Raw genomic sequence first — 25,080 nt, forward strand, 5'->3', positions numbered from 1 at the left:
TTCTCAGCAATTAAGGTGGTCCTGCTTAGATTGTTAGTCCTCATTTCCACCAATATTGAACGAGAAATGATTTTTTTTTTTTTTTTTAGCAGAGTGCAGATTATCAGAGCTGATCATCCTGACTCATTAATCAGCCCTCCCAAATCCCCATCCAGCCCAAGGCCGGGGCCGCGCCCCAGGCCCCCACCCACCAGGGCCCCCAGGGCCGCCGGCCCAGGGACCCGAACCCCCTTCTACCTCCAAATCCTCCTGACGCCCAGGAAGACTTTTCCCGCTGGGCTTACGTGTCTCGTGTTTAACGTCCCTTCGGTGGCCGTTTCCTCACTTGGTTTTTTTTTTTTTTAACTCCATAGAAATGCGAAAAGACGGCCGCAGTTGGTGTCCCTGTCGAAAGATAAGCAGTCGACTAGGACCCTGATCGAGCTGGAGCTGCGGCATTTTAAAAGGTTTACGTAGGTCGTGTTCTCCCCTTGGTTTTGCACCACAAAGTCAAGGACATTGGCTGCAAAAAAAAAAAAAAACCCAACCTACTGCGGTGAGAAATCGACAGTTTGTAAGAAAGAGAGAGGTATTTCCTGCCCCGAAAGACATCCTCCCCTGGGTTTCTCCAGCTTAGCTGAGCCCCAGATTTTGCAAATCCCTCTCGCTTTTGACAATGAGATCTGAAGGGCCTGCTCTTCTCCGTTGAAAGGCAGCGGTTTCATTCCCACGTCTGGGAGCCCACGTGACCAGACAAAGCCACCGGTGGAGAAGGGAGGGGTTAAAGGTTGCCGCTTTCCCACGAGGTCCAGCCTTGGGGTTCACCCCACCCCACCCCACCCCCTGCAGCACGATACTTTACCCCAAAGTAAAGGTCTCCTTTTCAGGCAGCCCCCTCTCCTCCCACCATCCATCAAACCGGTTACAAAAACCCCCGACAAGCCATCCCACTTAACTGGTTTCTGGCGGTAAAGGATGTCTTACTAGCGGCCTCTTCGGCATGAAGGAATCAAGTGGTGCAAAGGAGACCAAGGGGGAGCCGGTTGCCTAATCAACTCCTTGTGGTATTAATAAGCAAGAAACGTTAAGCTTGGTTACTAGAGGGGGATTGCAAGGGAGGGTGATCACACTTGCTCAAGGAAGAAGAAAGGACAAGGTTGGTGATCCTACTAGGGTGCTTTCTGGAGAATTCCCTGCGTAACACACGGGTAGTCCTTGATTTACGACAGGCTGCGTAATGACCATTTAAAGTTAGAACTGACCCCAAAGCAGGTACTTATAACCAGGATTTAAAGTTGTGACGCAGCCCTCCAGAATCACATTAAAAAAAATTGGGAGAGAGGGAGTCATTTACAATTATTTGCAATTTACGACAGTTATGTGAAAAACAGCATTTTTGTGGAACTGCAATCATTAAGTAAGGGGTATCCAATCTTGGCCGGCTGGGGAATTCTGGGAGTTGGAGTCCACGAGTCTTAAAAAGTTGCCAACTTTGGACACCCCCAAGGCGGGCAGTTAGGAACCAGATGATTTGGGGGAGGGGGTCATAAATGGCTAGTGCAGTTACAGGTTGCAGCAGATAAATAATAGGTGTAATACTGAATATTAACTCCTGCCATCATTTCTGCCCACCAGTGTGTTCAAACTGAAACATCGTATAAAAGGTCTTGACAATATTGAATGCAACGAAAGAACTCTCCGGAGAGATCTTGTGTTTATTTTTTTTTGAGAAACTTCCTTTTCTCGATTTGGGGTCAGATTGTCAGCTGCTAAAACTTCAAATGTTGCTCGTGTGTGCACTGCTAGAACAATTTGCAGATGCATTTTCTGCGAAGAGCTGAGAATCTGAGATGGTAGCATTTAGGACGGATCCACCCACCCTCCGCTCCACCCTGAATCAAAAACGGAATTGCAACCCTAGAGAAAGGATGGTTTGTAAGTCCGCCGTGGTTTCACCCAGAGCGAAAAAGAAATGAAAGCGTTGTTTCTGGAATCAAGATCTTAATCATTTCAAAACATGCACTTTAATCAATCATTTATTATAAAGTCCACGGTGTTTCTGACTCCACCAACGTCAATGGAGCATGGCAAAGACAGTTTTGGAAAAAAAATTGCCGTGTAGAAAACCGGTCAAGGTTCTACCAAAACATTGATGGGATCGGACGGGTAGCTGGATTTAGCAAGGCAAATAAAACCTTTGGGAACATATAACATTTCTAGGGTGAGAAAATCAGCACAAGTTTGGATGTCTTTTCTTTGATAATTGTCCTTCAAAAAAAATTAAAAGGCAGGGTGGCGTTTATGTTAAAATAAAGAGCATAATCGTAGCTCTTCGTCTGCCACGTGCAAAGAGGGAAAAACTTGATTTTTTAAAAAAGATTTCTAGCTGATAAAAAAAGGTAGCGCTCGGGAAGGGTTCTTCCCATCAAAGTCTCTCCAGATAGGAGCCGGGCACAAATCCTTGCTGCCCCTCCAGTTCTACGGTCCACCAGCCATCCTCGCCGGCTTCAATGATGTTGACAATGTCACCCGCTCGTATGTCCAGCTCGTCCTCGTTCTGGAAGAGGAATAATGGAAAGAAATGGGGAAAAAATCTCTTCAGGTAAAATGCAAAGGTTAAGATGGAATTAACATGCAGGCAGTCCTTCACTTGCGACCACGATTGAGTCCCAAATTTTCGTTGCTAAGCGAGACAGTTCCGTTAGTTTTGCCCCATTTTATGATCTTTCTTGGCCATAGTTGTTCAGTGAGTTGTTAAAACTAGACTAGAGACACGGTTGCGTGAATCTGGCTTCCCCACTGACTTTGCTTGTCAGAAGGTCACGAAAGGGGATCGCAGGACCTCAGGACACTGAAACCGTCATAAATATGAGTCAGTCTCTCCTCTGAATTTTGATCACATGACCAGAGGGATGTTGCAACAGTCATATAAGTGTGGAAAACGGACGTAAGTGTGGAAAACGGTCATAAGTCACTTTTTTCAGGGCTGCTTTCACTAGTTGAGGGCTATCTGTAAAAATCGAGCTAATTTGGAGTCTTCAGGATAACTTAGAATGATGATATACGTTCAGAATAACTTAGAAATATTTCTCAGTATATTCACACTGAGAATCTATCTGCCGAACAAAACTCCTCATTAGCAACAGGAAGGGCATCTGGCCAGTAAACACTCAGCTCCATTCAGTTGCCCAGACTCCACCCCGCAAGGGTGTCATTATGGGGTCATTATGGGGTCATTAAAAGAAGAAGAGTAACTTTCAGTGATGATCCCTGAGAGTTACTCCGGAGTAACAAATACTCTTTTGTTTAAGGACGCTGCCTAAACAAGGATTTGAGGCTTACCTGGGCCGTGTAGTCATAGAGAACTCTGTAATCATGGTCCATGGCAGCGTTGGCGTCCACATGAATTGCTGCATAGACACCGTCCGCCCTTTGATCAGCTGCAAAAAAAAATAAAAAATGGAATTAACTCCTGGCAGAATCAAAAATTTTTTACCCAAACTCCAAAGTTTTATATCTTTTTCCAGCCAGAAGTCCAGAGAATGTATTACAACGGCGTCACCATTCCTATTTCTAAAATCCGTCTCTTACCGCCTAGGTGGTGCCACCTAACACAAACGAACTATTTCTGTTTCTAAAAATTTCACCAGCTGCTACTTTGGAAAAAAAGAAAAACCAGAGATATTTAAATAAAAAAAAAAAGAAAAGCACATTTGAAAGGCGACAGATCTGTTTCAGACAAACTGAATTCTGCCTTTCTTTTCCCCAAACCAGGTTGACAAGTCTCCATCCTAAGAAGTTTTCTTGCACTACGTTTCCTGAAAATTGGTCTGTTGTTAGGGTGGCTATATGTAGTTTCCAGGAATGGGGGGAGGCTTAGGGAGATGGGCTTAGCCCAACTTGAAAGCCAAAAAGGAAAGAAAAAAAGGGGAATTTTTGGATGTTCCCACAGAGCAACACTCCACCCCTTTAGCAGAACCTGATTTAACACAAGGATGCTGGGACCTAAGACATTACTGCATTTCTCCCTGGAAAAGCCAACCTTACCAGTTGGGGTTATTGTGGAAATAATGTTATCCGGAGCATTTCGTGTGCTGCCATGCAACAAGTCGGAGAACCTGTGGATCAATAAGAAATATGCCCTGAGCTTTTCAATGACACCACTCCCTCTCGGTTTTCAACTAAGAGCAAAACTTGGCTCTGAAGGACAAGATTTGGGACAAGGGAGACAAAACCAGCCAAGCTAACAGCCCTAAACAGATGATGAAAGCCCGACTTTATTTTATTTTATTTTTAATGTGCATTGCAACACACACACACACATTTTGACGCCACCTTTTTAACTCCTTCGTTAATGCTATTGCAACACGCATTTGTCAGTGTTTGGATATTTTATTTCTGGTATGTGCCCCTCAGGGGTATTTTAGAGAACAGCAGCCATAATAAATAAATAAATAATGCATTTTCAGGCAGACCTTCTCTACAGCAGTTGGCCAAACACCACTTCAGAAGGTCACAAGAAGCGGATGGATGTCCTCACTTTGCCCTTCTCTCCTTAATTTAGCTCATGTGTTGGAAATTTTTCTTGGTTCTCACTAAAGGAAGGGAAACAGCTACTCCAAGGCAGCTTATGACAACTGGTGGAACTAAGTGCCAAAGTTCCACCCATTAATGGAAAACAGCCATCCTAATGATAATTTTACCTTTTCATCATTCCGCAACTCTGGGTTGTTGGGCTGTTGGAATTCTTCATGGGTCCAGTTCTCTCGTAATAATTCTCGTAGCCGATGGCGGCTGTTTCAGAAACAAGAAGAGGGACAGAAAAATGTGACTGGGGTGGTTTTGGTGCACTCTGCGCTTGGTGTTTTTCTTGCAGCGTCTCACGACCCAGCTACGTAACGCCATCAGTGATTTTCCACCACCCCCAGAAATCTCGTGCCGGTCAAGAATAAGTCAATCTTGTGGGTCCTAGTCAACCTTGTTTTCTTTAAAATTTCCGCATTTAATCAGGGATACAGTTTTCACCCTCTAAAAGACGGGTTTGAGTCTGGGTGTCCTTCTCCAGGAGCTCTCCCCAAATTCACAGCCAAAGATGGTCGTCCCAAGGTTAGGAGAGACTCAACTCAGCATCTTCTATAAGTGAAAGTTTCCCCCTGGTCTGCAACCTTAAACACTCAAAATGTCAACTAAAAAATACTTCTTTGGTCTTTTTAGTTGCCAGCAGAAAGCGAGGGGGGGAAAGTAGGGCATTCCTTAAATGCTTCAGATAATTGCTAGGCAGCCGAAGCTGTTGGTGCGCAAGATTATTACTGGAGAGCTATGGATGTGTCCCATTGGAGAATATACATCCATGGGGTGTGGGGAAGACCAGGGTCAAGGAGGAAATGAATGATGTATTTTAGTGTCGGCTGCAACCAGGAAACGCCGACATGGTCACTCCTAATAAATCTTTTTTTTTTTTTTTTACTCTCAGAGATGCGGCTAGAGACTTACGATTTGAATGGGGGTGGATTTGTTGGAGCCCTGACACAAAGCCATTTGGAACCATTTCCCACAGAAAAGAAAAAACATCGGGAGCCTCAAAACCTGGGTGGGCATGGCCAACTCAATGTCACTCCCACCCAGTCACATGACACACACACACACACACCCGCCACACCTACCCTGGTTTTGTGGCTCCCGGTGTTTTCTTGGGAAATGGGTCTCTCTCTCTCTCTCCCTCTCTCAGTCCCACTCCCTCCCTCCCTCTCATTTCTGTTTTTTGTGTGTTACCTTCTCAGTCCAGATAGGGAGTGAATGGGAGGGGAGGGCGAGGGGTGTGGCCAGCCAGTGGTGGGATCATCCAACAAGGGAGCCACAGCACAGGGCCCAAAGAGCCGCATATGGCTCTAGAGCCACAGGTTGCTGACACTCACCCTAGACCAGAGGTCTCCAAACTTGGCAACTTTTAAGACTTGTGGACTTCAACTCCCAGAATTCTCCAGCATTCTGGGAGTTGAAGTCCGCAAGTCTTAAAAGTTGCCAAGTTTGGGGACCCCTGCCCTAGACCTATTTATTATATTCCAGCTGTCATTCTCTTTTTCAAGATACAATGAAGAAAACAGCAGTTCTGTGCAGAGAGACCTGGTGGTTCCGTTCCCGTCATCTTATTCTGAACGAAGGCGTTCATATCGGACTCCACGTTGCAGTTTTCCAGGCTTACCCGAACCTCTTCATAAAGCTTCGGGGAAAAAAAAGGGGGTGGGGGAGGAAGTCAATTTATTTGAAAGGCGCTCTCGCTTATCGCTTTTAAAGCAAATTCTCTAGTGGTTGAACTGTTTGTAAGCCAAGGACTGCCTCCACTGGGCCTTCTCTTACCTCATCGTCTTTCACACACTGCATAGAGAGTTGATTGCAATGAACCCAGAGAGAATTCCGTAGGATAGTGATCCGATCGCATTCCTGAAGCTGGAAAGCCTAGTTAAATAAGGGGTGTGTGTGTGTAAAGATCAATGGAATGGAATGGACTAGAAGAGAATAGAGAAGGGAAGGGAGAAGAAAAGAGAAGAGAAAATAGACCGGAATGGAATGGAATGGAATGGAATGGAATGGAATGGAACAGAACAGAACAGAACAGAATAGAATAGAATAGAATAGAATAGAATAGAATAGAATAGAACAGGAATAGGAAATAGAATAGAATAGGAAATAATAGAATAGAATAGAATAGAACAGAACAGAACAGAATAGAATAGAAAATACAGAATGGAATGGAATAGAAAATATAGAATAGCATAGAAAATATGGAATGGAATAGAAATAGGAAAGAATAGAGAAGAGAAGAGAAGAGAAGAGAAGAACAGTTGGAAGGGACCTTGGAGGTCTTCTAGTCCAACCCCCTGCTCAGGCAGGAAACCCTACACCATTTCCGACAAAGGGTTATGGATCCTGTCATAAAATATGATAACACCGAGCTAAGCCAAAAAAACATGGTTTATAGACCAAAATTGGCCAGCTTCATACAGCAGGCTGAAGCCATAAACTACACTGATGATGGCTGATGATTGAACTGATAATATTCGCCTAGTGAAATAAATATTCTATCAATCGCAATTCTTAGAATTTTATTTTGTCCCAAGCTGGGTGTTTTCTTTCTTTCTTTTTTTTTTTCAAAATCTTTGTTTTTCCTTGAAGACCTTTCACTTCTCGTCCAAGAAGCTTCTTCAGTTCTGAAGAAGCAACTTCTTGGACGAGAAGCAAAACATCTTCAGGGAAAAAGCCTTTTGAAAAAGGAACCAGGACCTGGATGACTGAGGATCTCCACAGACCCAAAGCCAGAAGTTTCCAAGCTTTCTCAGTTCTTGGCACACTTGGTATCTTTTTAGCTTTTAATGGTGCCTCCAAGCTTTTAATTTGCATGGTGTCCAACAGATGTCAAGTATTGCTGTATCATCCCGCAGAGTTTGGGAACCACATCCCTAAAGCCAACCTCCATAAAACATTCTATACCTTACTATGATGGGTGATGAAAAGAATTGGGATGCAAGCCAACTATGGCCGTATCTGAGAAGCAAATACTTGGTTGAACAAGCTGGTCATCTGTTGGGTGTTTCAAGAGAAGCCATGTTGAACGTGCCTGATTGTCCACCCTTGGATGAGAGGAAAGAGACCTCCAGTAGCATCTCAACATGATCAAGGTCAAACCTTATCAATTCTCCGTTGATTGAACACAACAGCTTCTTACCTCGCAAGTACTAACATGTTCTTGTTCCCACGTGGTCCTTGTCTTGTCTAGTATCTCAATGTTCTGCTTATACACACTTTCTGCATGAGAAAAAGCAAAGCAGTGCAATTACAGAAGGGTTCGTGTTTTGCGGGTTCATTGATAAAGTGAACCTATGCTGCGGTTCGTTGATAAAAAAAAGATATCGTGAAGTGAGAAGAGCTTATCTGGAGAAGATTCCTCCAAAATGTTGAATTGCAAGTCAGCCTTTTACTCTGTTTTTAATGAACAGTACAACTGCATTTTTGGTTTATTCAGATATTTAGTACTTGGAGCTTTAAAATGGTTAAAATGGAGGCCTGGGAGATGCCATCACAGAGATTCATAAAGTGTGTTTCTCTTGTTTTCATAGGTGCTTAAAATGTTACCTGCTTCATTGGCAGAGTCTCTGGACTGTTTTGCTTTGGTCTGGCTCTGGAAGGTGAAAAAAAGAACATTGGTATGGGAAGGGAGGGAAGGAAGGAAAGAAGGAATGGAAGGAAGGAAGAAATGGAAGAAGAAAAGGAGGAAGAAGAAAGGAAGGAAGGAAGACAAGGAGAGAAAGAAAGGAAAGAAAAAAGAAACTTGGAGATACCTTTTCTATTTGTTTCTGGTTTCCAATAGCACTTATCTTCTCAAATGCCTGCTCAGCCTCATCAGCATCTTTACATTTCTGATCGTAGGCCTTCTTGGACTGCACGCAGAAAAATTTGCACAATTTACGGTCGTAAATCAAGGACTTCCCGTATAAACATCTTCTCCTCCAAGAGCGAGTTCCTTACCTCCATGGTTTTCTTGAACATTAAGAGCTTGTTCTTGTGTATTCGTTCCATTGTGCTCTCGTACTGCAAAAAGGATGGCATTAACTATCGTCATTTTTTGCCTTCCACAAGAGCTGGGAACCCAGCTGTCCAACTACAGGGGGTGGGATTCAGCCGGTTTGTACTGGTTCGAGTGAACCGGTAGTTCCGGCGATTAGTTAGCAAATCGCGCGCTCACCGATCCAGTTGTTACACCAGTTGAATCCCACCACTGTCCCAACTATTTATCAAAGTCCTATTCCCAAGGCAGATTTTCCACGCGGGGGGCTCTACCGTTTTTGGGGACCGCTCAAGGAAGAAGCTTGGGTGTCCAAGGAAGTTCTTTATGGAAATAAGGCAGGATCAACGAATCTTGAAAGCCTTTGGAACCGCACCCAATGACCATCGTAAATGTGTTTAATAGATAAAAAGAAATCGTGTTGATTTGTTCTACCCGTGGAAGCTCCGGCTTCTGCCTCACCTTTTTCCGTTGTTCCTTCTGCCTTTCTCGGAATTCTTCTAAGGCTTTTAGTTCCTCTTTCAACATGAGGGCCAGCTGGATATGAGAGTTGCCCACGCTTTCAATTTCTGTGGATGAAATGCAGAGAGTTCTTTTTCCTGATATCTTGCCTCTTGACGTGGAACATTGCTTACCTGGGTTAAGGGGGCTTCTGGGGTGAGGGGGACAACAAGCATCAACACACGGGAGCGTCCAGGTGATGGAATCCCTCTCCCTTTTGGAGGGGGCATGCTATGCGCATCATACAGGTGAAAAAAAAAACCTGGCCTCCATTTTAATCCTCTAGACTCCTCTGAGACATTCTAAGCTAAGTGAACTTGAGAGGTCCTTGGTGGTCTCTGAGCTTGCTTGTTTTCTTGTAGACCTTTGATGACTCAGCTAGGTAACTTTATCAGTACTAGAAGAGAAAAGCGCAAACTCCACTCCCTTCTAGTCCTGATGAGTTACCTAGTTTGGTAATGAATTGTCTACAAGAAAACAAGAAAACTCAAGAGAGCACCAAACAACCTTTCACGTCAACGCTTAGCTACAAATATACTCCTTTATAAGTGAACTTAGTTCAGTGATTGCATTTCTAATTATTTACAAAAGCATTTAATTTATATACACAGAGTTAGGCAATTGGGTGCCTTCCAGATGTCTGAAACGTCAGCTCCCAGAATCTCCCCAACCGATATAAGGGATTCTGGGAATGGATATCCTGCACTTTCATCAGAGGTTCAGGGAAATCTGAGGGAAGACTCCAAAATGTGGTTGACGCAACACTGAGGCTTTATATCCTTTATATACAACTCAACAAAAGTCCATTTTCCTCTCCTTCATTTCTGGGCGTCTCCTTTGCTATTGATAGCATTCTCCTACTCCACCACTAGGGGGCACTAAAAGAGTACAGAAAACACTCACTCTCTTCCACCATCTAGGTGCTAGCCTGAGTTCTGCAATTCAAATTGAATATGTGGTGAAAATTGGCCACTCCTTACTCAATCTTAAAGCCCATCAGCATAAAGTAGGAAGCTGTCTTTTCCTAAACACTGTATGAATTTGTCCAGATTCTTCTCAAAGACAAACTCTCTAAAAATCGTTAATTTTGCTGCCAGAGGGAGTTAGAAATATCCCAAATAGAACTTGCTAATATACTTACGGAGTTTTAGGATTTCAAACGAAGCCTTTAAAGTGCTGAGGAGAGAGAACAAAACTCATCAATTTCCTTCCTGTCCAAAGTTTCGTCAAACTTGAAGTTCTCTATTACATTTCCAAGAACAGGAATGTGTCAACATTTCTAGACATCCAGGGCTGGAGAAGACCACAATCCCACCATCCATAAAAGCAATTTTCAGAAAATATTCAAAGCCAGTTTTCAAATGTTCACCACCACAAGTATATGGTCAGTCTGTCTGTCTGTCTATCTATCTATCTTCGGGCAACATCAAACTTCTCCATTACATAAGACAAATGCAAATATAAAATAAATAAAAGTCCAAGAAAAGCCTTTAATCTTTCTTCTAATAGTCCAAGTGAAAGGTTTAATATTGGTAGGAGAAGGCCCTACCAGTAAAAAGTTAAGAGAGAGCTCAGTTTAGAATCCCTATGTAGCCACAACCAAATTAAGTCCAACCCCCCTCCTTAAATTCCATTGATCCTTAACTAACTCCAAGCAGGTTCTGACCAGGAGTTCAGAAGATTCCTGCAGTATAAGCTTTTAGCAATGAATCCGTTTAATTGGAACAGTCTTTAAATCAGTTTAATTTCCTTCCTATTTAGCGTATTCATTCAGTGCTTGCTGAGGCTGTGAGTTGAGTAAACCTTGGTCCCCATGTGCTTTTTCCATCCCTATCAACAGACATTATTTCCATTTAGGTTTATTTTTCTCCTGATGAAAATGATTTATAAAATGTGTTTCTTGTGTTTCTTTAATGCCCCCTTGTGGTATCTTTTGAACTTTTTATTAAATTCACATTAACTAACCGCATGTAACCACTGGATTCATCCTGCAGGTGTCAGGTCAGTGATGAACTAAGGTTCATTTAACTTCTAGATACAGTACATTATCATTCAAGAACAAAAGTCCATTGTGGACTTTTGAGGAAGAAGTGATTGTTTTTTTCTCAACTACAGCACTAATAAATTTTATATGTCAAGTGAGTATGTTACACCATCACATCTTCTTACAGCCTTTTGCGAGAAGTGGCCTGAGTTTAGATCTGAACTCTTTTAACAGCTTAAACTTCGAGGGTTTTCTAGCATTTTGGCCTCGGTGTTTAAATTTATTTCTCTTTCACAGGAAATGATTATAGATATTGTATCACAACAGAATAACAGAATTGGAAGGGACGTTTGAGGTCTTCTCGTCCCACCCTCTGTTCAAGTATGAAACCCTATACTATTTCAGACAAACAAGTTGTCCAATCTCCTTCCTGTGTTGGAGCACGCACAACTTCTAGAGGCAAGTTGTTCCACTGATTAATTGTTCTCACTGTCAGGAAATTTCTTCTTAGTTTTAGCTTGATTCTCTCCTTGATTACTTTCCATCCGTTGCTTCTCCATCCTTCAGGTGCTTTGGAGAATAGCTTGACTCCCTCTTCTTTGCAACAATTGTGTAACCATTTTGTGACTAAAGAACTTTGAAAATCAATTCAAATCTTTATTTCGATCATAAACCAACATAAAATTTGGGGGCGGGGGGAAAACGTAGGCCCTTGCAGGGGGAGACCAAAAAGCAAAAATGCACCTCAACACTGCAATGCCAATTCTGTCCCTTGTGCTTTTTCATGCAACACGGAATCACAAAAATCACTGAGGTTGCATGGTTGACATCACAACAAGTTTCATCCTCTTGGTGTCACCCTCGTTGGGAACAGATTGTGATGGGCTTTGTGATGCAAGAAAGGGACAGACAGATTCCCTTAAAATATTGCCCAAGCCTTATATTGCTTCAAGGTTTACACAATCCCTTCCCTCAAAGAGGAAACGCGTAGCTAAAAAATGATCCTTTGTATGATATTTGCTCTGACAAATTTATCTGCGGAGAAGGCAATCATTCCTCTCAGCCAAAAATAAATAAATCCATCCATCACTTATTCTGCTTGCCTCTTTTGCATTCTGCAAGCTAATTTTTAGGAGTAGAAGTGAAGCTTTCTAATTTTTCAAAATGCAGCATGACCTACGTTATGCTACCCTTATGCAAAATATAGGAAGTCGGTTTGTGTACAATGGGAGATGTTAAACTCCCCATGTACAGTAATTTGGGACTATTTGTTCCTTTTGTTGCCAAGGAACCATTAATAACTTCTCATTTTATGCCCCCAAACCAAACAGGAACTGATATCAGTAGTTTTGTGAATTGAGTCTTTGTCTTTATATATATATATATATATATATAGACGGACACAATACAGAAGCCTGATGATGGCAGATGAGATTCTGCTGAAACGTTGCTACAACTTTAAAAGAACAACTACAATGACGTGGGAAAATACCCGAACCAAGCCGAACACCATACATGTAAGTACCGCTAAAACTTAAGAAAACATAGGAACCAGTAACACCAAAACAGAGAAATCTGGGCCCACAATCATCGGTCCCTGATGCCATCCTATCCCAGCATTTCTCAACCTTGGCAGCTTTAAGATATGGGGCTTCAACTGCCAAATTCATTACTTCGTGCAGTACTAAATTATTGTTACTATTTTTGCACTCTCAAGAAACTTAGGATGCCCGATTGTAGCACTACAATATTTTGCTTGCTTGCACAAGCTAAGCAAGACATTATGAAGAATGCAGCCTGGTTCTCTTCAGGGAAAGAGGAAAAGTTTTGCAAAGAAAAAACTTCAAAACAATCTTCAGGGTCAGTTTATAGAGGAGGAAGAAAGCCTCCGTCCAAGAAAAACTAATCTTGTTGACCGCACATTGTGCGTTGTACAATGGAAAGGAGAAATACCTGACCTTCCATTAAAAAAAACTTCCTAGGGAGCCAAGTTCCAGCACTTGAGATATTCTGCTTCTACCATATCTGATTTGCAAAACTCCATACGACCACTAGAAGGTACTAAAAGAATATAGAAAACTCGTGCTTCTGCCCTCTGGTGGTTAGCTAGAGTTTTGCAGCCCAAATAGGTTTGATCCTGATCCTTGACTTATAACCATTTGTTGAATGACTGTACAAAGTTAAAACAGCTCTGAGAAAAGTAACTTATGACCGGCCCTCGCTTAAGAACCATGGCAAAAATAGTTGTAAAATCAGACACGTCTCACTTAACAACTGCCTTGCTTAGCAATGGAAATTCCAGCCCCAGATGTGTCCGCTAGGGCTACTTGTAGTATCAAGATGACTGGAAATATGACCCCCAGTTGTGGTCATAAATCAAGAACTACTTGTCTTCTTCAAGCTTGCTTTTTCATGGTAACACTGTTCAGAATAGAATAGAATAAAAGAATTGGAAGGGACCTTGGAGGTCTTCTAGTCCAGCCCCTGCTTGAGCAGGGAACCCTAGACCATTTCAGAATGAATAGCTGTCCAATCTCTTCTTGGAAACCTCCAGTGATGAAGCACCTACAGCTTCTAGTGGCAAGTTGTTCCGCTGATTAAATGTTCTCCCAGTCAGGAAATTTCTCCTTAGTTCTAAGTTGCTTCTCTCCTTGATGAGTTTCCATCCGTTGCTTCTTGTCCTGCCTTCAGGTGCTTTGGAGAATAGCTTGACTCCCTCTTCTTTGGGGCAGCCCCTGCGATATTGGAAGACTGCTATCATGTCTCCCCTACTGCTTCTTTTCATCAAACTAGACCTACCCAATTCCAGCAACCGTTCTTGATATGTTTTAGCCTCCAGTCTCCAGTTGGACTTCAGCTCTCAAGTGAAGTCCCACTGGGGTGGACAACAGTTGGTTTTAAGACCTCACCCCATCATTTACTGGATCTAAACCGAAATTGGTTTCTTGCAGGGATGAATCTTGCAATGAATAGGAAACAGATCAACCACCTCCTCCGCCCACTCCTTTTGCAGCTATGATTCTATATAAAGCATGTTGGCACAGGAAGTATATACAGTAGACCAGCAGATCTATTTTTCCTGTTATTATGAGTCAGAATTTGTATCGCTTCGGCTGCATTAGAAACCCTGAAGAAATGAAACTCTAATGGCATCTGCTAACTCCCATTTTTGTCCGGTGGTTGGGATTCTTTCTGTTGGGAGAAACCTGTGTGTCCTTTCTTTGCAAGCTAAACTTTGGAAGGATTCACTTCCCATTCAATTTCTATAGCTGCCCATCTCAAACAAGTGATTCTGGACACTGAAGGGTCATAACTAGCCCTCACCCTGTGGAGTTCGAAGACAGCTGGACAAACGGAGCCTGCGCTGAGCAGAAGGTTGGAACAGAAGACCTCCAAGGTGCCTTCCATGCCTGTGGTTCTTGTGATGACCCAAAGGGGCGTGGCACCAAGGCAACCCAGTCAGCTAATCAATAAGGGTCCCTTTATTAGCTCCAACTTTGCCCCCAATGTCCTGGTTACCTTCTGGGCTGGAGAAAAACTCCCCCAGGAACAGTCTTTGACTGCAGAGAATCAAGTCCAAAACATGGTCAACAAAAACTGTAACTATAAGTCCAATCAAGCCAAACTGAGGGAATTAGTTTGGCAGGGCAAGAGAAGGAATTCCAGGCATGAAGGAATGGCAGTAATTCAACCCAGTTGGGAAGATGCCAGGAACACAGATAAGCAAAGTCAACACAAGATAAACTCACATTTGCTCCTAGAAGCTGCCACACTCAGCATGCATCTCTTTTAAACTCTCTTCTCAGCTGTGGCTAATGAAGGCTGTCGTAATTTCCATACACCACCCAGGATTGGGTTTCCTAGAGGAGATGGATGCCATGGTGTCCATAACAGATGGGTCATAGAATCATGGAATGCACCCAGGAGGTCTTCTGATTCAACCTTCAGCTCAGTGCAGGAATAGACAAGCGGCTACTTCTCAACTGTGGCAACTTTGAGATAAGTGGACTTCAACTCCCAGCCAGCACGGGTCAAAAACATCCATAGGAACACACTGTGTTCGCTTAATAATTTCCTCATTCACTTAACAATTGCGGTAGTCACTTAACAACCACTACAAAACAGTCACAAAATCAGGTCACATAAGTGTCAAGTTATGATCATCATGACTTAACGATGGAAATTCAACCAATGCTAACTGAAAGCCACCCAAATAATCTTGTCAATAATACTAGCTACTGCCAATCCTGGTTCTTACATTCTATCAACCCTTAGATACGAGTCCTAACCATCAATTCATAACTTAACATAGACTTTTAATATAAACAAATAAATAATTGGTTTTTACGTGACACCGAAATGGACTTACTTGATTTCGCTTTGACCTCCTGCTTTCCGGGCGATCTGAACCAACTCCTTCCCGTAACGTTCTTCAGCCTGGGCCCTGTTAAATAAAATCTCATTTATATTTGCAACTCAAACCATGTTGGGCTTCCATCTGTTTCTGAACTCCACCCTTCCGGTGGTATGTAATGAACAAATATGAGGATTGACTAGGCAAGGTCTCAAAAGCCATACAAGATGGCAAGGGAAGAACTTGATGATGGCCTGCTTGATAAGAAGGGTCACCTTCTTTGGAGGCCATGGTGGGATGAAACAGAAGATGAACCGAACTTTCTCTGATGCCTTCTGCTTGATCCACATCAAGTGCTCCTGTGAGCTCAAACCCAGTGTTGCTCCATGGGTAGGGTCTCCACTGCCTTTCCCACCATCTGTCCTGAGAGGGAAGGTTTGCATGAAATACAGCTCCACAGTGGTGTCTTGGTAGATGCTGAAGCCACCTAAGTTGTTTCTCTTCTAGGAAGACAGGTGCCCACCTGGAAGGTTGAATATTTTTTTCCCCACCCAACTGGATTACTTCTCAAGAAGTTCCAACGTTTGTGATCTCAGCAGTGGGCTAAAAAAATCTAACCATCATCATCATCTAGAGATCCGAAGAGTGTGGATTGGAAGAAAGGAGACAGCTTACATTTTTCTCTCCTCATTTGAAACCTTCTTCTGAGGGGAGATCCTTTGGTCTGGATTGAAAGCGATCTTGTGCTGCAAAGGGTGTCCTCCACCCTGGTCATCTCATCCCCATCCTCTCCCTCTAAGGGAGCCACTGGATCCAAAGCTCTTCAAAATTGCTCTGAGATGCCGCCGCCTCCTCCTCTTCCTCCTCCTCCTCCTCCTCCTCCCCCCTCTCCACAACATTTCCAGCCCACTAAACTCCAAGATGAAGGCAGCTTTTCCATCGGGCCTCAGAAATCTTTACTCACGACGTCTAAAATAGCTCTGGTGAGAGGCAAATCCCGGGTCGCTTTAGACTTTGAGATGATTCATTTGTTTTCCATACACCCTGAATATGTGATAATTTAGACATAGACTTCTCCAAATCTGAAGACATCTGATGAACGCCTTCAAATTCGTCCCTTAAGCGGATATAACAGATTAACAGAGTTGGAAGGGACCTTGTAGGTCATCTAATCCAACCCCCCGCCCAAGCAGGAGACCTTACACCAGTGATCCCCAACCTTTTTACGCTGCGGCCCGGTACCGGCATCAGCTGGGCGCCCGCCCGGCACCGGCATCAGCTGGGCGCCGCCATCTTTTTGATGAAAAAGTGCTTCCGGTGACCTCACGGAGCACTTTTCATCAAAAAAATGATAAGCGGCTGCCAGTGAGCTTTTCGGGTAGAAATGGCTTTCTCCGGAAAAGCTCACCGGAAGCGCTGGCGCCATCTTTTTTGATGAAAGCGTGCTTCCGGTGAGCTTTCTACCGGAAAAGCTCACCGAAGCGCTGGCGCCATCTTTTTGATGAAAGCGTGCTTCCGGTGAGCTTTCTACCCGGAAAAGCTCACCGAGCGTTGGCACCATCTTTTTTATGAAAACGTGCTTCTGGTGAGCTTTCTACCGGAAAAGCTCACCGGAAGCACTTTCATCAAAAAAAGATGGCGGCGCTTAACAAGCCAGCGCCCGGTAGGACTTGTTCAGCGGACCGGTACCGGTCCGCGGACGGTGGTTGAGGACCCCTGCCTTACACCATTTCTGACAGATGGCAGTCCAGTCTCCTCTTGAAAGCTTCCAGTAATGAAGCTCCCACAACTTCTGAAGGCAACTTCTGTTCAATTGATCGATTATTCTCACTGTCAGAAAGTTTCTCCTTGTTTCCAGGTTAAATCTCTCCTTGTTCACTTTCCATCCATTGTTCCTTGTCTGGCCTTCGGATGCTTTAGAAAATAGCTTGACCCCCCTCCTCCTCTCTGGGGCAGCCTCTCAAATATTGGAAGACTGCTCTCCTGTCTCCCCTGGTCCTTCTCTTATATATATATAGTCTTATAACCACAATTGGGGAACAGAATTTCTGGCTGTGTGATTAACAATGATTTGCTTAACAATGATGGCCCAAAAAGTCAAAATCCAGGCACGATTCACTTCAAAACCTCCTTGCTTAGCCGTGGAAATTCTGGTTCCCATACCCATTGTGTAAATCAAGGACTATATTATAATATTGAGAATTGAGTTGATTGGAAAAACATCTGCCAGTATTTGACAGCTGGCATCCAGTGTCCATACGGGTGACCATTCTTGAAAGTTTAAATCCCACCAAGGGAGGAGAACCAACTGGGGAATCTGATTGAGATCCATTTACGGATGTATGAGCAAAACACAACTTTCAAAGCCTTGACACAACTCCCTCTCCCATTGTCCCCCTCCCCCCTTCCCACGCTTCTCATTTACCTTTGCTTAATCAAATCTTCCATGTCTTTGCACATTTTCCTTCCATCCAGCAAACGCTGCAGGAGCACTTCGTATCCAGAGTGAAGAGTGAATTCTTTGCACTAGGGGGGGAAAAAAATCAACCACAATGGACGATCCATCAGCTCTCGCCATTCTACCGCCTTCTCTTTCCTGCATTTCCAGACTCCATTTGAGATGAGCAGAAACCTCCCTCTGTTCTGACCCACGCCCTTTTCCAACAAATCAAACACAATCCAAAAGGAACAGACACCTTTTAATGCTTCTGCAAAATAATTAGCTGTGATAAACACAAGCCTTGCCAAGCTGTGCGAGACGTCAAAAGATAACAGACAAGGAATAATTTGCAATACAAGAATCTTTAAATACAAACCCAGGATACTGGAATGTCCACGAGGTGGAGTTTCAAAACGTCTTTGCCTTCTGCAAAGTACGTTCGTTTGTTTCACACCTGGCTTTTATCTGCTTGAAGGAGGGGCCATTACCTTGCAGCCTTACTCCCGAGTCGTCCGTGCTGTTGTAGCTGCTCTTGCCTGCGAGCAATCCTGCACGCGCACACACTTGGCACGGGCTCTTCGGGAACCTCCTCATCTCTGCTGCCAGCCCCCACAATCTCTGAAGGCAGCAGTCCACTCCCGAATGATCCTGGACCCTCATCCGAGTCCTCTCTCTCCTCAGCCATCCGCACCTGCTGCCAGCTAACCACATCACCCTCAAAGACCTTCTTAGTCACTGCTGACCCCTCTGATCAATGCCAAGGGTCGTTGGCTGTGTCCTCCTGATTTCTTCTAAGCCAATATTATCCAACCATGATTTTTCCCTAACTACCAAGTTTCCATCTTCGGATCTAAACATACCTACAGGGCAAGCAACCACTTCAATTCCAAGTTGATTCAAGGTCCAGAGAATTGCATTAATACAACCATGGTGGCTCCAGAGTAGCACTTCTCAACCTTGGCACCTTTTAAGATGGGTGGGCTACAACTCCCAAGCATTCCCCATCCAAATATTTCCTAGCCACCATTCCAAGAAGGAACATTGGATCAATGAAAATCGGGTTTTGCCAAGAAGCACAAAAAGAAGACACACACACACACACACACAAAAAAAACCTACAGATGTGTTTGCCATCCAAACGTTGGCTTGCAAAAAAGCTGGAGCCTTCACCACCCGGAGGGTTGCGTGAGACTGCTTGCCCACGGACACCCCAGCCAGGCCGGAGAACTTGCCGTTGAGACGCGGGTCAGGCAAATGTGACTTCTTCACCCAACGGTCTTCAAGGCTGCTTTGGGCTGGTTGAGTCAGCAGCGTCAAGTCAAAGGACTGAACAACAGCCTTTTTCCAGGAGAAGAGTCATCCTCATTTTGGGGGATTCAGGGACGTGCAAAACTGCCTTCTTCTGAGTCGGGCACGTCATTCACTTAGACCAGGGGTTTCCAACCTTGGCAACTTGAAGACTTGTGGACTTTAACTCCCAGAATTCTCCAGCCAGCTCTGCTGGCTGGAGAATTCTGGGAGTTAAAGTCCACAAGTCTTCAAGTTGCCAAGGTTGGAGACCTCTGACCCAGACCTTTCTGGATCTCTGGACTTCCTCTCCAGGGGAAGAGGTCTGGCCAAGTGGTTTTCTCAGCACCTTCAGGAGATCAATGTCTAAATCTGGGGTTCTCTGTTGATCCCATGTTTAAAATCACAGGGTTCTACCAGCCTCTTCCTCCACCTCCTCCAACCATGCCCACAAGCCACTCCACTGGAAACTATAACTATAAGACCTTTTGCATCCAAATGGGGAGAAATGAATCATCTTGAATCTGGTGGATCTGAGCACGTAGATGTGCATTACAGTTTCCTATTTTATCATATATATATTTTTCATACATTTCAATATACAGTATGTACAGCCCCAACAGGATGGACAATTTCTGAACCCATGAGGTAATTTTTTAATACCCCCGGAGTATCGCTTTACCAATATTGACAGTGTGATTATGTCTATGCAGGTATCAGATGTCAAGTTCAACTCAGATTCGTCTTCCCTTTGGCTTTGGGCTTCCGAAGATAGTTTGATAGATAGTGCTGGAGAGAGAAAGAGAGAGAAAGAGAGAGCGGGAGGGGAGGAAAGATGGATGGATGGATGGATGAATGGGAAAGAGGATACAAGATGAAAGAAGATAGTCAGATGGATGGATGGGTGGGTGGGTGGACGGACAGATGGATGGATGGATGTGAAAGAGGATACAAGATGACAAGATGATAGCTAGATGGATGGATGGACGGACGGATGGATGGATGTATAGATGGAAGGATGGATAGTTGTGAAAGAGGATACAAGATGACAGAAGATGATAGCTAGATGGGTGGATGGATGGACGGATGGATGGATGGATGGATGTGAAAGGGGATACAAGATGACAGAAGATAGTTGGATGGATCGATGGATGGATGGATGTGAAAGAGCATACAAGATGATGGATGGATGGACAGATGTATAGATGGATGGATGGATGGATGTGAAAGAGGATACAAGATGACAGAAGATGATAGCTAGATGGATGGACAGACGGATGAATGGATGGATGGATGGATGGATGGGAAAGGATACAAGATGACAGAAGATAGCTAGATGGATGGATGGATGGATGGATGGATGGATGGATGGGAAAGGATACAAGATGACAGAAGATGATAGCTAGATGGATGGACAGACGGATGGATGGATGGATGGATGGATGGGAAAGGATACAAGATGACAGAAGATGATAGCTAGATGGACGGACGGATGGATGGATGTGAAAGAGGATGCAAGATGACAGAAGATGATAGCTGGCTGGCTGGCTGGCTGGCTGGCTGGATGGATGGATGGATGGATGGATGGACTGAATAGACAGACCAATGTTTCTAAACCTTAGGAACTTTAAAATGTGTGAACTTCAACTCCTAAGAATGGCTTGCTGGGGAATTCTGGGAATGAAGTCCACATATCTTAAAAGTTCTCAGGTTGAGAAAGACCGAGATAAACCATCAAGTAGATCGGAAGAGACAGCCAGAGAGAGAGATGGAAAGGAGGAGGAGGAAAAGAGAGATCACAGACCAGAAGACTAACCCACCAACCACCCAAAGTCAGCCCTCCCTCCCCCAATGAGTGCACTCTTCTTCGGGCTTAAGTCCTCCTGACCCATCCAATGGTCCAAATTCAGGGCTCCTCCATCTCACGAACCCTCCCTCACCTCCTCGACGGCAGCGCCTCCCTCTCCTTCTCGCAGCCTTTCATTATTGGACCGAGGCAGTTTCCCACCCCCTCCTACCCCCAGCCTCTTCTGTGCAAACCACAAGGGCTGCCTGGAACTGCAACCGCCAAGCATCTTCGGTGGGGTGGTTTCCTGCCTTTCTACTACGCTAGAAACGCTGCAGCCTTAAATAGGCACAGGTTTGATGTCAAAGGAGGGCCTCACCTCCCTGGGGGGAAAATATGAGAGAGGGGGGGAAATGGAAGTACGCCTTCTCCCAGATCCCTTGCAAAAAGTTTTGTCATCTCCCCATTATTCAAACTTTGCCTGCCCTGGTGCTTGTTCCAGTTTTGTTGTGGGTTGTTTTTTATTTTATTTTTTTGCAATTCCTCCAAATGTTGCAATACTCCACTTCAAACGTAGAGCAAAATGCATATTTTAACACGCAAACCAGACCTAAGGTGTGTGTTTCACCTAGGGATGAATGCCTAGACTGGTCTCACTTTCTCTCACCATCTCATTTTCCTGGGTTTTTGTTTTTTTCCCACCTCCCATTTCTGTATCAGTTTGATAGAGGTATACACTCCCATATGCACCCATATATATTGAGAAATATGCATTCTGTACATATAGAGAGAGAGGCTTTACGAAAAGCAGACCCCGTAAGCCACAGGTCCCCAAACTTGGCACTTTAAGACTTGTGGACTTCAACTCCCAGAATTCTCCAGCCAGCTATGCTACCTGGAGAATTCTGGGAGTTGCAGTCCACAAGTCTTAAAGTTGCCAAGTTTGGGGCCCCTGCCATAAACCTAATCCTAGCATATTATTATTATTATTATTATTATTATTATTATTATTATTATTATTATTATTATTATTATTATTATTATTATTATTATTATTATTATTATTATTAATTATTATTAATTATTATTATTATTATTATTAATTATTATTAATTATTATTAATTATTATTCAGAGAAAGTGCTGGGGAATGTTTAAAAGCCATGCAAAGAAGAAAGTGGGGAAAAAACCAGCAGCAATTGATATAAACATTGAATGTAATTTATCTAATAAATTGTCCACAGGACATGGCTTTTGGTAAAACTGGTGCACGTATGTATCTTCATCTGCATCTATGTGTTTTATCCAAGGAGGAAGGAATATCACCGGTATGTATATTTGCGGCCTTGAGTTATTTATAAAAATAATAAAGCCAGGTGAAAAACAAACACACATACAGTATGTATGTGTGCATATATGCTTGTATCCATGTATTTGTATATAGCTTTTGCAAAATTCTGCATGCTTTTGAGTACATCTTGCCTAACGTAAACGGTTTTGTACCCCACTTTAGCATATCACAAAACAGTTATTTAAAAAAAAAAAAAAAAGCTGTCGTGCAAAATTCATTTTAAAAATGCAAATAATCCTGCTCCCATTGCACATTTGAGAAACCAAAGCACATCAAAAGATGGACATGCGACAATGGGATAAGGATAAAACCACACCCTTTGCACATTTAAAAAAACGGCTGATGGATGCAGAAACGGAACAGACAAGTGAGAGCAAAAAGTGGCAGAACTCAAATCAAGCCATTCACTGGGGAGAAAAAAGCACTGCCTCATTTTTATCTAGAATGAAGTGATGGGCGGAAGGATCAAGAACTCGCTCAAGCCCGGCCAGCTAGTTTTAACAAAACCATCAAGTCAGCAAAATACGAACTGAAAAAGATGCCCGTCGGCAATTCATAAAGTCTTACTCAGGGATCTTCTTCTGCCTTTAGAGTGCTCCATTTATGAGAAAACCTTACAGGCCACCCAACAACCAGTTCTGTAAGGCTGACTCTGCTAACAACCACCTCTGAACTGGCTTCCACCCAAACTAAACTCAGCATGGTGGTTACAGCCTTGTCTTCAACCCTGGAGACAAGGATTAACAGATTAACAGAGTGGGAAGGGACCTTGTAGGTCATCTAGTCCAACCCCCTGCTCAAGTAGGAGACCCTGCACCATTTCTGACAGATGGCAGTCCAGTCTCTTCTTGAAAGCCTCCAGTGATGAAGCTCCCACAACTTCTGAAGGCAACTTCTGTTCCGTGGGTTGATTGTTCTCAACGTCAGAAAATGTCTCATTTTCAGGTTGAATCTCTCCTTGTTCAGTTTCCATCCATTGTTCCTTGTCTGGCCTTCAAGTGATTTAGAAAATAGCTTGACCCCCTTTTCCTCTTTGTGGCAGCTCCTCAAATATTGGAAGACTGCTATCCTGTCTCCCCTGGTCCTTCTCTTCACTAGACTAGCCAGGCCCAGTTCCTGCAACTGTTCATCGTATGTTTTAGCCTCCAGTCCCCTCATCATCCTGGTTGCTCTTCTCTGCACTCTTTCTAGAGTCTCTTCCAGGAGACATGGATGAGCCAAGGTGTTTTCTCTCAACAAACAACCAAGGAACCTCAGGTGTGAAGCTAAGTCTCTGCAGATTGATGTAGACCAGAAATAACCTGAGATCCAACACCAAGGGTTCAACGTTGCTGCATCCACGCCACCTTCATCTCCCTTGCACCTTGGCAGAAGATTCTAGGTATGGTCAATGCCCAAGCGTAGACCGACTCCCTTTCAAAAATCCACTGACACATCCATGCACTTTCAAGGATCTCTCCAAGGTCCAGAAATTAGATGGTGCCCAGCACCCAACAGCCGGAGAAGAACCCCAGGAGAAAAACCTCTCTTTCCACCAATCCCCTCTGTGGGCCTTCCCAAAAGACACCCTCTTCTTAACTCTTGCAACCACCCAGAGGTGGTTTTGCAACCTTCAGGGGTGAGGCCCAAGCACCAGGGTGTGGGGGAACATTTGCGTCATACATCTGCATTTTGCATAAACCACCAGCTAAGCCTCTGGGTCTGCCCTAGCATTTTACGGTAGACAGACACAATTCCAGTTGTACTGTTAAAATAATAATAATAATTCAGCTCTGCTTTGGGAGGGATATTAAACCAACCTTTTGCCTTGGAGAAATAAAGCAATAACTGGAATTAAAAAAAGAAAGCTACCCAATGAGTTGGAACAAATAAAAAGGTTTTTTTTTTTTCTTCAGTTCTTAGCCCAGTCTTCCTGGACTGGAGGTTTTGGGTGGTTGTTTAGAAGCGCTCAACCAGTTCTGTTCCATTTGCCCCGAATAACCATAACACCACCCCCCTGAAACATCTCCCATACAAAGAATTGGGCCAGCTGTTTGCAAAATTACCACCTCTGGAAATCAGAACGCAATTTGTTGGCACTTACCCAGAAGGCATCTTTAAACTGCAGGTGCGTCATCCTTGGATCTGTAGGGCGAAGCTGTGTGAAAGAGGCACCCGGCTGCTCTGTGTGTGTGTGTATGTGTTGTGCGTGCATGCACACGCTCCTCTGGAACTCGGCTGGTCAAGGGATGGTTTAATGAAGCTGAGCAGGGCCACTCGCTACTGAAAGTGGAAAAGCACACCCCCAAACCTCAAAGCTCTCCCTTCCTCTTGCCCCACCTCTCCGGGGCTGATGTCAAACTCCTTTCGCTTTGGGCCGAGAAGTGTGCCTCTCACCAAGTGTGTGGAAAGCACAGACGTTGTCGCCATCCGCTGGGTGGAAACAAGACACTTCCTTCCAACCGGTTAACGCTCCAGAAGGCAAAAGGGAGGCAACTGGGATGGCAGGTGGAGGAACTGTCCAGGGAGAGACTCCTTAAGGGTTGGATGTGCCTTGCGGACCGCAGAAAGCAGCACGGCAGGTGTGTAAGGGGGTGTGTGTGTGTGCTGGAAACCTTTTGCATATTTTTTTTTTGCATTTGCATCTACGGGAAAGAGGCGCAGAAGGGGAGTGTGACCAGCTCAGCGTTGGTGCAAGAGCAAAACGTTTCACACCTCCGTCGAGCGAAGGAAATGCACCGAGGATGAAGCCTTCAGGCTGTGTGTTGCTCAAGTTGTGTCTGTGCCACACAATTGGTATCGCTTTGCAACAAGGGTGAATAGGCGCACGGCTCCCTTGAATTTCGGCTCATGCGTTGGT

The 25,080-nt window shown here is 44.0% G+C and overlaps 1 protein-coding gene and 1 long non-coding RNA gene across 4 annotated transcripts; one reads left to right on the forward strand and one right to left on the reverse strand.

The window, feature by feature from the left end:
* The first annotated feature begins 352 nt into the window (after positions 1 to 352).
* LOC148129674 (uncharacterized) lies at positions 353 to 8,955 on the forward strand. The gene is made up of 2 exons (XR_015750756.1): positions 353 to 446; positions 8,094 to 8,955. It is a non-coding gene; the product is annotated as an uncharacterized LOC148129674 (long non-coding RNA).
* Positions 1,998 to 24,824, reverse strand: PSTPIP1 (proline-serine-threonine phosphatase interacting protein 1). Of its 3 annotated transcripts, none has more exons than XM_087972471.1 (15): positions 24,325 to 24,824; positions 17,804 to 17,904; positions 15,394 to 15,468; positions 10,182 to 10,216; positions 9,002 to 9,108; positions 8,503 to 8,565; positions 8,316 to 8,414; positions 8,110 to 8,155; positions 7,703 to 7,782; positions 6,337 to 6,435; positions 6,103 to 6,199; positions 4,683 to 4,773; positions 4,027 to 4,097; positions 3,322 to 3,419; positions 1,998 to 2,536 (listed from the first exon to the last, which is right to left on the reverse strand). In XM_087972471.1, exons 1-15 carry the CDS (start codon positions 24,433 to 24,435, stop codon positions 2,405 to 2,407), a joined length of 1,305 nt encoding a protein of 434 aa, XP_087828597.1. In that variant the 5' UTR covers positions 24,436 to 24,824; the 3' UTR covers positions 1,998 to 2,404. The 3 variants fall into 3 exon arrangements, with proteins under 3 accessions (XP_087828597.1, XP_087828599.1, XP_087828598.1); XM_087972473.1 differs by lacking the exon at positions 24,325 to 24,824 and adding an exon at positions 18,938 to 19,079; XM_087972472.1 differs by lacking the exons at positions 17,804 to 17,904; positions 24,325 to 24,824 and adding an exon at positions 16,054 to 16,188.
* Between the last annotated feature and the right edge of the window lie 256 nt (positions 24,825 to 25,080).

This window comes from Notechis scutatus, chromosome 11 (genome assembly GCF_049901735.1).
Source record: "Notechis scutatus isolate UNSWTSFEM ecotype Mainland chromosome 11, rNotScu1.2, whole genome shotgun sequence".
In the NCBI taxonomy this organism is placed as follows: Eukaryota; Metazoa; Chordata; class Lepidosauria; order Squamata; family Elapidae; genus Notechis; species Notechis scutatus.

Excerpts from the sequence above, each read along its gene's own strand:
- PSTPIP1 (XM_087972471.1), bottom strand. The coding sequence starts at position 24,435 with ATGCACGCACAACACATACACACACACACAGAGCAGCCGGGTGCCTCT. Across the intron at positions 6,200-6,336 it reads AGTGTGTGAAAGACGATGAG|CTTTATGAAGAGGTTCGGGT; the intron begins GTAAGAGAAGGC and ends TTTTCCCCGAAG. Across the intron at positions 3,420-4,026 it reads TTCCACAATAACCCCAACTG|CTGATCAAAGGGCGGACGGT; the intron begins GTAAGGTTGGCT and ends TTTTTTTTGCAG.